General features: G+C 40.2%; 1 protein-coding gene across 1 annotated transcript in view; it reads left to right on the top strand.

Moving 5' to 3' along the window:
* Window positions 1–16455, top strand: part of PCP4 (Purkinje cell protein 4) — a 68086-nt gene that overhangs the window by 12712 nt on the left and 38919 nt on the right. Inside the window, exon 2 of the mRNA XM_084613848.1 lies at window positions 10206–10257. Coding sequence (XP_084469974.1) covers window positions 10206–10257 — 52 coding nt within the window. The remainder of the gene's footprint in view (window positions 1–10205; window positions 10258–16455) is intronic.

Raw genomic sequence — 16455 nt, 5'->3', positions numbered from 1 at the left:
AATATGTACCGATACAGCGCAATTTGTTGGTGCAAACTTCTGCCATTAATAACTCTGCTGTCCCTTGAAGACAGCCTTAAACTAAATTACAGCTGGGTTTGTTTCCTAGCAAATTAAATTCTTCTGGATTTCCTGGGGGTTTGGAAAATGAAATATGAAGCAAACATTTGTTACAAAAACCCACCAGTATTCATTCAGACTAGGCACGAGCAAAAAGTCTGATACTTATACTTGGATTAGGATACTATTCCAATTTCTGGGGCCTAATAGTTGGGTAATATCAGAACCTGTAATCTAACTCAAAATATCAGCTTCTGCATGCTATCATCCGACTGCTTCAGGTCCCTGATCCACTCCACGCTGGACATTACAGTCAATACCATCAAAAGCTGAATAGTCTTGTCTCCAGGCATTTAACAGAGGTGTGGTATTTTCTTATTGAAGAGCCTTCCCTCTAAAATGATCTTTCAATTGAAAATATAGTTTCTGCAAAATCAAAAATTTCCACAGAATTTTTTATATTGCGCCTTGGGAAAACCAAAGCAGTTGGTTTGACGTGAATCAAAATGTTTTGGTTTGTTGACTTGACTTGGGCGATGTAGTCTGGCCAGGGAGTCCAGCCCATATGGAAGAATGGGCCATCAGACATCCAAACGACAACACCCTGAGTCAATGTAGCACCTATAGGGAGATGCAGTTTAATGTTTAACTGACTCAAAATGAAATGTTTTGGTTCCATTCAACAAACTGAAATAACATATTTTGATTTCGGAGTATCACAAGGTTTAGTTTCAATCAAAAGTGCCAAAATGGAATGCTTTGCTATTTCTGAATCAAAATTTTTCAGACCATGTCATTCTCCATAAAGTTTCAATATTTCAACTTTTTGTCCTGCTTCAAACATCAAAATATCAGAATTTCTTACCGGACTGAAATTCCTATTTCCTCCTCAGCTCTGCTTCATTTTCTTAGAAGCAGGTACACAGTCTTATTCCCATCGCTGTGGAGTAGCAGTGGTGAGTGCCCACTATGCTGTACAGAGTTTTGATCTTTAGAAAATTACAAAAAGGAAGAAAAGCTGGTTGGTTTCATATCACACATTTGGCATTTCTTGGTAGTCAGAAGTAGAGGGACTTAGCGTACTCAGCTTTTTCCTCAGCTCCTTGAGCCAAATTACTCAATTCCCCCTAGAAGAAAACTCTCACTGTAGTCAGTGAGTGTATGCCTGAGTGATGATTGAATAAAAACTGAGTGCTAGATTACACCCCTGAGATCCAGCAATGGAAAGGCCTTCCTCATCCCTTCTTTGTGTTTGGTTGGGCTTCAGCAGCCCATATGACACTGTCCCTCTGCGTCCTGGGACACTAAAGAGGGCTTTCCCTGGAAGAAGAAAGTGTGAAGGAATGAGTGGAGATGTGTTCAGATATGACAAGGCAGAGGGCATCTAATCTCCTCACCAACTCCACAGATACTATTCAGAATAATGAATACAGCCAGGACATCCCTCTCCTCCAAACAGAGGTCCCTAGGGGCATTTCGGTGCATAATCCTGACTTCTTAGAGAGTTGTTTAAGGGGAACTCCTTGTGGAGTTTCCTCTCTCCAGGGAAGACAGAAAGCTCTGGACCTGAATCCAGACTTTGGAGTCTGGGCCAGTCTATGTACATTTTGCAGGTCAGGAGATATGTATTGATGGTCTTAAATCTAGGATAAGAAATAGTGGTAAGAGGAAGATACCCTTTTGTTTAAGAGGTTTGCCATTTTTTTTCATTTCTGTCAATCAGATTTATCAATTAAAAAAATTAGAGCATTTCTCTTGGGCCACCTGGACATCTTTTTTCAGCTTTAATTAGGTACAGGCTGTATTATTGTAGATTGGAGTGGAAGTAATTTTTTTTTGGCAAGCAGTGTGGTGAGGCTTGTTCTTTGGCCAACTGAACAATGTTTGCCCTTTGCTAAACAAAATCTAATATGTTGCTTAAAGGAATTTCACATTAGCACACCAAGGGCTTGGTCCTACTTCTCTTACTCTTGCAAGTAATCTTATTAAAGTCAATACAATTGCATGCCTGAGTAAAGGTTGCTACATAAATAAATCTTGCAGGATCAAACTCTCAGCCTCCACCAGAATAATGGAAGATATCTTCTTAAGGACTGCACAGTAATTAACAGGATTTAGGGAAATACAGCACATTGTTGCAGCTGCTTTCAAAATAACTGCAAAAATTCCATTAATTCCTGCCCCCTCAGAAAAATATGTGATTATAATGACTTTGGAGAAATATCTGCTTAATGTTTTAATTCTAAATATGCTAATAAACCAAATATTAGACAGGATACAGTTTGTGATAATTATGTCAATTACATTTGCTGTTGGTGTAAATATTCTTTGTTGAGAAAATTACACTGAATTTGAATACAAAATTAGCAATTTCTAGCTGTGCTGGTTTGTAAATTCCAGGATTGCAATGGTAAAAGAGGATGAGAAAGAAAGCTTTTTCCCTCTGTACTTTTACAAGACTTAAAACATGACTATTATATTTCTCTTACCCTGAATAAAGCTGTTCTATACTTTATACAATTTGTGGAATTCTGTTGCAAATCTTTGCCATTGTAAACTATTAAGAGACATAAGAACAACCATAGTGGGTCAGACCAAAGGTCCATCTAGCCAAGTATCTTGTCTTCTGACAGTGGCCAGTGCCAGGTGCCCCAGAGGGAATGAACAGAACAGGTAATCATCAAGTGATCCATCTCCGTCGTCCATTCCCAGCTTCTGGCAAACAGAGGCTAGGGACACCATCCCTGCCCATCCAGGCATTGATGGACCTATCCCCCATGCATTTATCTAGTTCTTTTTTGAATCCTGTTATACTCTTGGTCTTCACAGCATCCTCTGTCAAAGAGTTCCACAGGTTGACTGCTCATCCCATCTGAGATGTCCAAAATTAGCTATTTCTCATTACACCATTGTAAAAATAAATTAAGAAGGACATATTTTCAGTGGCAATATGACCTAAACTGCCAATTTTTAAAAGCTATATCTGCCAGTTAATCAGTTAAGTATAGGGTCTATATTAACTTCATGGGCGTTTTGCTTGTTTGTAGACTAAAGTATTCAGCCTATGGATGTTGGGTGGGCTATTTTTCCAATGAGGTTTAAGTGGCCTGATTCCCCACTCCCATGCACCCTTTATAGACATGTGCACTAGCGCAAAAAAGGTGTAAGAAGCTACCCTCTGATTTGGTAATGTTTTAGACCCACTTTGCACTCATTTTACACAGGTGTAAGTGGCTGCATAAGGTGCAGAATCAGGAGAAGAAGCAGGTCCACTGTATCTAGAAGGCAGGTCTGCTCTATGTCTCCCTGTCAGTTCTGTTGGTTATTGAAAAATATTGCATCTGTCATTGAAATCTCATCACGTGTGTATATGGTTGGTGGTTATAGAAGTGCATACAAATCATTACCACTGGCAATGCAATTTTTCAGCCATTGCGGTTTGGGTCAGGTCAGTTCATTGTAGCCCACCTGCAGCACTCTCACTCATAAAGCTAATAGGAGATTCCCAATCAAAATGACTGTCCCAGCTTAGTACAATCAAAGGATGGTTAAATAGCATACTACACGACCATGTAGATACTGAGAGGAACTGCCAAAATGTCCAAAGCTCATTTTTATTTTGACAGATAGATGCTGTTACTGAGGGCCAGATTCTGGTGTGCTATTTTACACTGTTCTAATAGCACAAAACGGGCAGCAAATCGGCTCCACTGATTACTTGTGAATTCCCAGTGTGTCAGGAGATGGTGACAAGCTGGCATACATAGCTGACATAGGGGCCATTGCCAGGACAAAGGAGATCGTGGAGCAGTGATCAGCCAGGTTTAAGTTAGAACAGCCTTTGCGCCTCTCCATCCTGTGTCAGAGACTGGAGTCATTTCTGGTTAGTCCCAGAATCTAGGAGCTACAAAGGTGGCATACGGTGGCATATGCCCCCTCCCCCTGGGTTGTGCTGAATGCAGCTCAGACACATCTGTCTACCCAAGTAGCTGCATATTCAAGTATTTCTCTTGCTGTAAGGTGCTCAGGCACCATTGCCTATGACTTTTTTTACATCCATATGTAAGACATCAATAATTGGATAGCTTGACTCACCTTGTATTTATATCCAGTGTTGGCTGGGGGGGGTCCTGCATTTGATAAAATTATCCCCAAAAGATGGATGGGGACAGACAATTTTGTCTCATTAATATTCAGCACCACTTCCCTAGCATGGAAACAAGCAGAGAAACATGAAGAGGAGGTGAAAGTAGAGCAACGAGAAGAAGAAAGGTTTCTTAACTATGTTAGAGATTCTCTAAAGGATCCCTGACCTCCAGCTAATCCTAAAATAGTAACATAATACATGTTCTGCAGATGAGCTGATTTGCCAGACATACAGATGAGCTGATTTGGCTTGGAGGGATTTAATTTTGTATATGCCAGCTGGCCACATGGCAGCCAGGTTTTGGGGAGGCAACACCCATGTTTTTTTCAGCAAGGGGTTTTCAGAGGAGAAAGGAGAGAAAGCACATAGGTGTGTGTTATCAGCTAGCAGCCAGTAATGGCTCTCTGTCTCCCAGTTCTGCCTCATCCTCTCTAGTACATGGTCCAGAAGCAGGTGTATTAAAATAAATTCTAGCATCATCTTTTAAAAGTCAGGTGTTCCTTACTATCTTCATTAAGCAGAAGGTCCTTCTGTCTGTAGCTGGGGCACCAGCATCAGTGTTCCCCTTCTTAAAAGATTTTTTTTTGTGGGGGAAGATAGTGTACATCATTATGACCTTCTAATAATCCTTGGAAAAGACAAAGATCTGGTAAGTAGAAGAAAAAATTAACAAACTTTCTACCTACATAAGGAAGTACTGACTGCTACAATTACAGGTAAACTTCTGAACGTAGGCTAGCATGGCCAAACATAGAAAACAAGAACCCTGCATTCAGGAAAAATTTAATCTTCCAATTTTCATACACAAATGTATTTGACACCCTAAATTCTCCAGGATGTATCTGCTGGCTCCAACTCATAATTGCTTGGTTCTATCTCTCCTTAGTTGTATATTAGGTATTTCTGTTTTTCCTGTCTGCTGGCTGTTTGAGTCCAATGGCTACTATTCCAACAATATACTTGTGTTCTCTGGACTTATAAGCCATGGGTGAAATGCTGACTCCACTAAAATCAATGGCTAAACTCCCATTGAGTTCAATAGAGTCATTTTAAAATGGCACTTGAAAGGATTTTGATCTACCAATAAGATGCAATATTTTCTCCAGAAAAATTTCAGAAAAATTTAGAGTATTTGAAAACTTTCCAGAGTCAGGGAGTGCAGGAATGTGTGTGTATAGATTATATATGTAACAGAGAAGGAGGTCATGCTGAAGATCTGGATCCTGATTTTTGGGTCAGGGTAGTCAGATCTGGGTTTTTATTTCAGACTTCTCTCTTATACTTTACCATAAATACATTGTACAAATTAAAGACAATGTGATAGAATATGGGGCATTTTGATTACAAGATTTTAAAAAAGCACTATATTAAATTTATACTGTAGCATATAGTAGCAATAGTCATGTGCTAAATTGCATTTATCATGTACTTTGATCTTACCTGCCCAATTCCTAATCCACCTTCACCAAGGCTTATTCTAACATTCCAAACTTCTGAGCAGCTTCAAAAAGTCACCAATGTTTACAAATCAGCTTGCAAGAGAAATACTTCATTTGCCACTTAAATGTAAAAATTTCCCTCCAAAATTACTTTTGTCTGAGGAGCTGAACAAGAAATAGTCCTGGACAGACAAGGGGAAAGTTTAAGGTCTGGTATCTCATGACCGTTCAGGAGTAGAAATGGGAAATCCCAAGCTTTCCTTGCTTGGAAGCCATGGAAGGTCCACAGATATTAGACTTTAAAGGAGTAACATTTTTATGCATGGAAAAGCTATTTTTATACAATTTTTAGAAGTTTTAAAAATGTATGAGTTATATATTGTCTCTTCCTCTCGGGTCTGTGCAGTTGGACACTAGGTAACCAAGGCAACTGATTTTACAGGCAGAGAGATGAAAAATAGTAAATAGACAGAAGACATTTGTGCAATAGTTTTTCTGTAAAATATGAGGTTGATACGGAATACATAATGGTGTGGTATAAAGGCTTTATGGGTACCAATTTGGCACGACCTATATAACTCTCTCATGGTTTTGACCACTATGAATAATGACATTCCAAACTCATGAGGCTATTGCCATTATGCCACATCACATCAGCATGCATTCTCTCGCTCTCAGTTCTGCTAACAAGGGTTAAGATAGCACTGAAGACATGGCAACTCGGCTTTTAAATGAGTGTGCAGCTCAGTTTCAACCATAGGCTCCTATAGCTGCTAATCTGAGCAGTTAAGAGCTGAGCTGCTATGTATTCACAAATATTTTAACCTATGTTAGCTAACAAGGGTTAGCTAACATGAGTTAGCTTTTTTTTTTTTGCACTGAAGGCATAGCCTATATTATTTGTGTATAACTTCTTTGCTGCTAGTGAAGCTTGTAATCTAGCAGTGAAATAGGGTTTAGACGAGACCTATGTGGTGCATAAACTTTGCTCTGCCTCTGTGCACATGGACAAATTTCGCTGCACCTACTTACAACATTCTTATAACATATTTCCTCTTTACTAAGTGCCAATGAAAAATGACTGTTTTTTGTCCTCAGTGCAATCAAATCTACTCCCATTGTTTCTGATTTTAATTTTGAAAACAAGAACAGTTTATTTTCTCTTCCTACCCTTTAAAAATCACAGCAGTTTACACACATCCAAAAACTGTTTTAAAAAATTGTGAAATTCCAACTATTTTATGTTTAATGTTCACAAATTTTGACCAGTTCTATAGTTGGTCAAAACACACAAGCATTTTCAATCCATTTTTTTTTCAGAGTTTCTCATCAAAAATAGAATTTTGGACAAATAAAATCACCAAAATCTCAAAATTTGGAAGATGTTGACAGGGATGAATGGCCAATTATACACTATAAATGCCTGTATCACGCTTCCACTTGACCTGTTCTTTACCCACTGAACACTTCCTGTCCTTCACTTCTGCCTTTCTTCCCTTCCCTTTTTCCCCCCACTGGCAGCTCTTTCTTTGAAGCTGCATGCCCTCTTCCTTTGTCTAATTGCATAACAGTATGCCTGTCTACGAATCCAATAATCAGTTAAACAAACCAAAAAACCCAACAAGCTCACATATGGGGTCCCATTTTCAAACCTGTGTGCCTCAGATAGGTCCCAGTTCTGCAGTTAAGTACCCAAATACATATTTTAGGTGCCTAGGTACCAACTGGAGTACCCAAATGGAAATACTGTAAACAAGGCTTAAAAACTGGATTTCTCTTGTAATGCACTGTAAAATCATAGAAATGTAGGGCTGGACAGAACCGTAAGAGGTTATCTAGTCCAGCCCTCTGCACTGGTGCAGGACCAGTAAACCTACACCATCACTGACATGTTTTTGTCCATCCTGTTCTTAAAATCCTCCACAGTGGGGGATTCCACAACCTTCCTTGGAAGCCTTTTCCACAGCTTAACTACCCTTATAATTAGAAAGTTTTCCTAATAGCTAACCTACATTTCCTTTGCTGCAGAATAAGCCCATTACTTCTTGTCCTACATCCAGCGGCCTTGGAGAATAATTGATCCCCGTCTTCTTTATAACAGCCCTTAAAAAGTTTGAAAACTGTTAGCAGGTCCCAGTCAGTTTCTTTTAACCTTTCCGCATAGGTGAGGTTTTTTTCTAAACCTATTTTCATTTTTATTGCTCTTCTCTGGACTCTCTCCAATATGTTCACATCTTTCTTAAAGTGTGGTACCCCAAACCGGACAGAAAGTAATACCTTTAATTTGTTAAATATATATTAAACTCAAATAAGGGGAAATACTTTTACAAAATATTAAAAAAATGGTTTTCAGGCTGAGACTTCAATCAGCCAAATTTCAGCTCAAAGGAAATTTCTATGCCCCAGTGATTAAAAAAAGCCTTTCCCCCCACGTGTTTATTAACACCTGACCACAATCCCTAACCATAGCAATGCCAAGTGGTACAGTATAATAGCAAAGGTTAGTAAAATACAAGATAGGAAAAGAATTTAAGATCAGAGGCAAAATTAAAGCCTTGAAGCTTTTTAGAGCTGAAGAATAAATTGAAAAGGTTCATGTTATAGTTCTAATTTAAGTCTCAAAAAAACCCCACTCCTGCCTGAAAATTCACTTCTGACCCTATTTTCTACATATAGGGGATTAAATTAGCACTGTTTTAAATGCCACATTAACTAGATATTTTGTGTACTGCACTGAGAATTCTGTAAAAAATATCAGTGGCAGAAAAGTAAACCTGTTCCTATCTTATAATATTTGGCATATTCTGTAGCCCTTTTCCCTCCTCTTCAGACAAATGAGTAGTGACATTGATTTTGGAGACACATTTAATAATGTGCCTTTCATATTCTGCAGAACCACTGAGTTAAAAATTAATATGGCCCCAAGCATTCATAAACTATGTTTCCTCCTACGCATGCTAGCAACAAAACTGTTTATCCTATTTTACTGTATAATCATTATGGTTTTGCACTTATATTCATTTTATCGTGAATATCTTATGTAATGCCTCTATCCTCTGATGATAACTGGTGTTTGCCTTAGAAAATCCTGGGGAAATTCCAGAAGTCATAAATAGTAAAACTGGCCAAAAGTGACATGTTGAATAGAAGACTTTGCTTTTGTCTCTTAAAATATGGTCTACGGTTCAGGGCTTGTGTAGATATGAAAAGACAGTGTTGTGATCTCCAACATAATTTGTGATTCATTTATTTTGTTGATTTTATTGATTCTGCTGTGTACAGGGAGAATTTGTGCTATTACTCTCCCAGGGCTGTGTTCTACTAATTTGTGACAATATCTACAATAACTACTTCCAGCTGTGTGTTCTTCCATACTTTGATCATGTTATTAAAAAGCTATCCCTTGTGTTGCACACCATGCTGGCATCATTAAAGAGTGTAGAAGAACACAAAGACTCCGAGAGTTAATAATAATACCAGCATGGTGCACATTTTTTTTAAAAGATAGGACCACTTTGACTGGACTAAATTAAGGCCGAATACTTTGCAGGGGGGTTGATGGCAGTGCCTACTGCTTGTTTACAAGAGTTTCAATGCCCCTGTTAAGGTAAGATTGATTTTTCCCTTTCCTCCTGAATCCACTGCCATTAGCTGGAAGACAATATACTTCCTTCAGCTCAAAGTATGCATATGGCATAGAAGGCAAAGCTATCAAATGCATTTTGAAATGACTTTCACACATGGTCACTAGACTCTCATAGTCTCTGCTACTTTTGACTGAATTTAAACCAGAGGGAAATGTTCCGTCTCCATAGGGGATTAAACCAGGAGGGATAGGGGAGTCGTCCCTCCAAACATAGGTCCTTATTCTCCACTCCCTTGGACCTTGTGTGGTGATTTGCCTTTCTGCACAGCTGGTGTAAAACACACCCATCTGATTTTCATAGAATCATAGAATATCAGGGTTGGAAGGGACCTCAGGAGGTCATCTAGTCCAACCCCCTGCTCAAAGCAGGACCAATCCTCAACTAAATCATCCCAGCCAGGGCTTTGTCAAGCCTGACCTTAAAAACTTCTAAGGAAGGAGATTCCACCACCTCCCTAGGTAACGCATTCCAGTGTTTCACCATCCTCCTAGTGAAAAAGTTTTTCCTAATATCCAACCTAAACCTCCCCCACTGCAACTTGAGACTATTACTCCTTGTTCTGTCATCTGCTACCACTGAGAACAGTCTAGATCCATCCCCTTTGGAACCCCCTTTCAGGTAGTTGAAAGCAGCTATCAAATCCCCCCTCATTCTTCTCTTCCGCAGACTAAACAATCCCAGTTCCCTCAGCCTCTCCTCATAAGTCATATGTTCCAGACCCCTAATCATTTTTGTTGCCCTCCGCTGGATGTTTTCCAATTTTTTTTTGTAGCATTTCAAATCCACTTTGTACTGGGGTGAATGACTTCACAAATGTAAGGCACTCAAGAGGAACCAGGCTTTAATAGCAATTCAAATGGAAGACTGCAAACCCAGGGAATTCATATAATATCTTTTTTATTTCTCTCTCAGAGACAAGGTACTGGAGCAACAAATGGAAAAGACAAGACATCTGGTGAGAATGGTAAGCCTAGATTTTATTTCATTTTGGAGAATATCAAGCCAAGTTGTTTTCTTGTATCAAAATGTTTCATTTACAATATTGACATACATCAGCCTTTCCCTTTGCATCACTTTGAAAACTTGTCATTGCTGTCTTCATATTTATGTTTTTAGCATTTCAGTGTGAGCACCAGAGCCCTGATTTTGAACTTACAATAGTGTCAAACAGGAGTAACTCTGCTGAAGTCAATGGGTTATATGGGTATAAACTGGTACAAGTGAAAACAGAATCAAGTACCAAAATATTTGGCATCATGGACAAGGAAATTAGTGGTAATTCAATATTATGGACTGGGTCATCAGTGTCTGCTATATGTCTGAGCAAGGTGGGTAAAGACAAGCCAGCTGTGCCAGGGCTGCTCATATCAACAATAGTCTTTATGTGACTTTATTTTGGGGAGCATGTAATTGCGGGTTCTCATGCCCCTCTGGGGAGCTGGACACTGAAGAGGAGGCAAGAAGGGTTGGGTTCTTGCTATTTGAATGCTGCTGTACAAGAGTTGACTCACTGCTGGCTTGCCCCCTTGTAGCAGGGCATTGCATAGTAAGCTTTCCTCATCTGTCACTCCCTGCCGACAGCCAGTCCAGCCCTGTGGCGGTCTTCCTTTTCTTGTGACTCAGGTCTCCTGGCAAGTCACTTATAGTCCCACCTTTCCCAGGATAACAGAGTCCAAGAAACAAAAATCCAGTGTTTTTACATCAGGTCTTTAGGTCGTCTCTGGTCTCCATGTTTCTTATACCCTGTTGTCTCAGGGCTTTCAAAAGTCCTTATCCCCTTGTATCAAGGGGCTCCATGCCACTTTCCTGTGTGACTGGCAGGTGAGCCTAGGCCCTCTTTCCTCTGGGTTCCAACCCAGAGACTCAGTAGTGAGCAGGCAAGGTCTATTCAGACACACCCCCTGATATCTGTATGGGCTTCTTCCAGAGGCAGATTTAAGGGACAGAGCCTGGTCAGCAAATATGCAGCATGTGGCCCAATGGTTACGTGACATCATGTCACATGACCTGAAGATGAGCTGTGTGTAGTTTTGAAAGCTTGCCTCTCTCACCAACAGAAGTTGGTTCAATAAAAGCTATTATCTCACCCACCTTGCCACATCACTTTAGGCTTTTTTAAACATAAACAGTTTAAAAAAAACCCATAAAACAAATCACAGACCTGAACAAAAGTGGTATCTCACCCAACTTGTGCTGGCTTATGTATTTCCAGTTACTGGAACCTTGCACCCTGGCAATGCTTTTCCTTGGCAAATTGTACTATAATGCTGTCCAGCTCCAACCTTGTGTCTCGTCTTTCTCAATTGCAAGGAGAACAAGGTCAATAAGCCATGTCTGTGATAGTGTTGAACGCATGTAGTTTTTGACATGTCTTATTGTGCTCATTGCATGTTCAATACTGACCACTCCAGCTGGTGTAATGAGAGAGTCAATGCAACATTTCCATTACTGGTAAAACATCATCAAGAGAATTTGACACTATGATATTCAAGTAGCTCTGGACTCCAAGTGACAAACTGAACTCCCATTTCCTTTGTAAAATAATTCATAATCTCATGAACCAAGTCTAAAGAAAAATTAGTTTTCCCATGAGTTTAAGGACTTCCTCCTTTAACTCCTCTAAAGTTATATTTTGAAGTTGTCGGGGACGGAGGAAACCAAATGGAGTAGCTGTCAAATTCACCAACATCAAGATTTTAGTTCCCTGATCATATTATTTAAGACCTCAGACTATTTCCTTTGCTTCTAACAGAATTGTGCACAAATTCATCGTCTATGAGATATACATGTCTCTTCCTGTGGCTTGAATATTTTGCATTTTCAAAACACATTGTTTCCCACCTGTTCTGAGATTCTTTTATAATTTCCTTCAGATTTGCGTTTTCTGAGCTCATTCACTGTGCTTTCAAATGTCCAGAGGACATGGAACTTGTCAATTTTCTTTGACTGAAGGATTCCAGAGGCTGCAGCCTTGATAACTAAGATCCTATGCCACCAAAACTGATTGAGATAGAACAGCCAATCCATGAAGGACAAGTTGCATTTGCTCCATATATGTTCTCATTACTCCTGTGTTCAGTGACAATTTCATCTTCTCGGCATTCAGTTATACTCTGAAAATTTACTATCATTACCTCAGTGGCTTTCATTTGAGCTGCCCATTCAGTCTTGCAGAGTGCCTTTTAGATGTAAAGGTCTCTGTGACGGGGTTCCCTCAACCCTCGTGGTGCCTCCTCCTGGCTGTCCTGGGGATTAGCTCTGCCAAGTGCTGTGCTCTCCTCAGCAATCTCTATATCCATCTTCTTCTCTCTGTCTGCACTCTCAGAGCAGCAGCTTCCGGTTTGTGGCTTGGCTCTCCGGCTAGGTCACTAATTTCCTCCCCTTCTGGGGAAATTGCAGTCCTTCCAGACCTGCTGTCCAGCTGACATGCTGTCCAGTTCAACGCCCTGTGCCACTACCGAGTGGCTGGTAGGAGAACCCAGACTCACCCTCTCCACTGGGTTCCAGCCCCGGGACCCTATAATATGAAGCCAAGGCCGGTACTGTCTTAGCCCTTGCTGCTGTTTCCCTGGTTTCTTCCTACACAACTGGCTCCTCACCCTTTTTGGGTTTGCCAGTGTGACATTACCTAGGGTACAATCTGGACTGCGGAATAGCTATGTCTTCTCAGTTCTCCAACCTTGGATGCGTTTTACACTGCTTTACTGGTGAACAGCCACTCTTGGCCAGTTAATACACATCCTCTAGCATGCAAAATCACTCCCAGATATGTTACATGAATGTTTTGCCAGCATTACCTACAGGGTGAGACCAGCAAAATCCCAGTGCCAGTCTTGTCCCCAAGAAATGTGTGTCTTGTACTGCCCAGCACACAACTGAACAATGCAAGCTCACATAAAGCCTGTCATTTCATCAATGCACCAGCCTTGTTACCCCAAATGGAGTTTCCCCCACACTGGTTAAGATAAAACAATAAGTTTATTAACTACAGAAAGATTTTAAGTGATTACAAGTAATGATGCATAAAAGTCAGGACTGGTTACAAAAGAAATAAAAGAGTAAAATGCAAGCTAATACCTAACTTGACAAGCTAAGTGAACTTGAAAGCAAAAAGGCCTTGTTTCACCATATGTTTTACAGCAGTCTGTACTGGCTGAAAAGCCTTAGAGCCAGTTTCTTTGTCTTTCAAGCATTGTGGCTGCCATGAGTAGAGATGAGGGGAGAGCAAGGTGAATTGGAGGCTACTGTCTCTCATTCTTATACCACTCTCCCTTCTTTGAGGATTACCTCCAGTTTGCGGTGCAGGCGTCAAACAGGCTCTTGTGGACATGATGTCTGAACCATCCTTGTGATGGTATGTAGATTTCTTATTCACACCTTCCCCCATCAGAGAATGGCCGCATAAGCAAATGACAGTCTTTTAACACCTGGCTTGGTGTCAGTCTGTGATTTGTTTCTATGAAACTGGTTTGGGCCTACTTTTCTTAAACTTGGAGCATGTCACAGCAATGATACATAATGGAATCTTATAACTTCACATACAGTGTTGATACACATTTTAGCAGGACAATAATGCTGAGCATGTTATGACTTTTCAAATGATACCTCACAAGGTATACTTAGTACAAAATGTATCATGGTCTTGTAAAAGTGGTGAACGTAATGATCTAGACTGTCACACAGCCCACTCTCCCTCCACTCAGGGAATGACTGCAGACTCCTTCCCTGCAGCTCCCCCCACTTTGCTACTTGCAGCTCCTGGGCTTTATACAGGCCCTCCTGTTCCTGCCCAGTTGACTCTGCTTCTAATTAGTGGCCTTCTTGTAGCCTACATCTCTCCCCTACTTGCTGTTTAATTAGGCCTACCTAGCCTGATTTACCCTCTTAGGGCCAGTGTGGGGAATACACCCCATCACAGTCTCCTTCATTCTTCAGAAGCCTGTTCAATTTCATCTGCTGCATCAATGCTGTCAAGTTCTTCAAGGGTCTAAAATGAATCATCAAGTTCCTCTTCTCTTTGAAAAACTGCTCTCTTGAGCAAGAATTTGAAGATAAAAATTATTTTTAGATTTAAGCATTAGTTTTTCCCACTGACAGGAAGATTTTGCAAAATATTTATATATTTCCTGCAAAGTTGAAAAGACAACCTTCCAGTCCAAACTAGCCTTATCTTCATCAGTACGCACCAAAACTAGGTTAAAGTGATGTGGTGGGCAATGGATGTATGTTGCAGGGCTGGCTCTAGGCACCAGCAAACCAAGCACAGGCTGGGGGTGGCACATTTCAAGGCGCAGCATTCCGGCCACCCTTTTTTTTTTCTTCTTCCTTGGGCAGTTGCACTCTCGTAGCTTGGGGCAGCAAAAAACCTAGAGCTGGGCCTGGTATGTTGCATACACTTTGTCTCCCTTTCCTGAAAGAAACTCTCTCATTTTTGTTTGGAATCCTCCACAAGCTCCGGTTCATTGTACTGGCCCCATCGTAACCCTGTCCAGCCAGGTATTTGGAGTCTAATCCATACTTCCAGAATAAAACATTACTTAACTAGTCAAACAAGGATGCAGTGTCTGTCTCGCTTACTGCCCCAAAGCTTAGAAAATGCTCTTTTATATCTACTTTTTTCCTTTGATATAAACAATACTAACAAAGTGAAGCTAAATGGCCATTTGATCAACATAGCTAATATCCAGGGTTGCATCTACAATGACAGTGAAAAACAGCTGATTTGCAGCTATTAAGTATGTGCCTCCTGGCTTTTGATGTTAAAAGAGTTAAGTTCATCAGTAATTGTTGTGTTCAAGTATTTGATTCTCTTGGCGTCACTAATATGTTGGGAAAAAAGTTGTATTACATCTGGGGAGTAAATACCACAATTATTACGCTCCAGCACTTCACTGTGGCTGTGGAAGGGGAGACCCAAAATAGCTAAAGCTTTGATTGTGTCAAGCAATATTTTTAGTACATACCATTTCCTGATATTTTCATATGTTTCTTTATCAAAACATGCATTGATACTATGACCCTTCATGAGCTGTAGAGCTATCACAGGTGACTGAGTATGTTGCCTGGTCCTCCATGAACAGACATTAACTTTAGTGTATTCTTCCAATAGTTAAAACCTGTTATCTAAGTTGATTTTTGAGTTTCTGGATCCTCGAACACTCGACACAGGGACAGTATGCAGAATCTGAAATAAGAAATTCTGTTCACTCCAGCATTTACAATCATTTTTAAACAAGTTGAACATGGTTTTCTGGAAAAATAAAGACCACAGTTTTTAAGCCTTGATCCATGTTTAATCGTGCTAGCCACTTGATATGCAAATCTTCATGCATTGCATTTTTCATTCTGTAAAATGAAAAGGAAAATGGTGGGTTGTAGGAAAAAAAATTAAACTGTTCATTTGGCATATCACTGTTAGTGGGGTGTCAAGGACTAGTCCATATCAGCATACACAGTTGCTCAGTTGATAAAACTGATTCTTGAACGTGACTTTTATCAGACTTTTATCCTGTTTCATCAGGAAGATTGCTTTGACCTGATCACCTACAGGGTCTTTGGGTTTTTGTTTTAAGATCATCTGTGGGATCTTTTGCTTAGTTGGTTTGTGGCTTAGCTTCAGGGTCTTCAGCTGTGCTGGTTTCAAGCAAAGTTTCTCTGGAAATATCATCAGCTACTACTACAGGTAAAATTTCAGTGGTACTGCACTAATAGTTTTCCTGACTTAATCATGACACAGGAACAGATTCATGCTTGCTGAACTGAGATGCAGTTCTTGGCTTTCTACTTCAGACTGCAGGGGTTGATCAGGAAGTTTACAACATAATAGTTTCGGGGATCTCGGGAGGCAGTTTGCAACAACAAAATCTCTTTTTCTTTTCATTTTCTAAAACCAGACTTGTATTTGTGTTTGTTTTTCATTTCCAGATATCTTCCAGTATGAGAATAACTAAGTTGGAAGTATAGGCCTAAATAAAGTGTCTTTTTGTGCTGCTTAATTTAGCCTTCAGTTGTAGAGGTAATCTTAAAAAATGTTGATTTTTCTCTACAGACTCTCCCCAGGCCTTTTCTTTCAGCCTACCAGTCTCTCCGTTCTCTAGTGCTACAAGCAGGACTGCAGAATTCTGTCTGTCTCTTCTTGCAGTCCCCTCCTACTCTGGGCTTC

Source organism: Lepidochelys olivacea, assembly GCF_965140295.1.
Source record: "Lepidochelys olivacea isolate rLepOli2 genome assembly, chromosome: 1".
In the NCBI taxonomy this organism is placed as follows: Eukaryota; Metazoa; Chordata; order Testudines; family Cheloniidae; genus Lepidochelys; species Lepidochelys olivacea.
The sequence above is the reverse complement of the archived record's forward strand: the minus strand, read 5'-3'. Positions and strand labels throughout refer to the sequence as shown.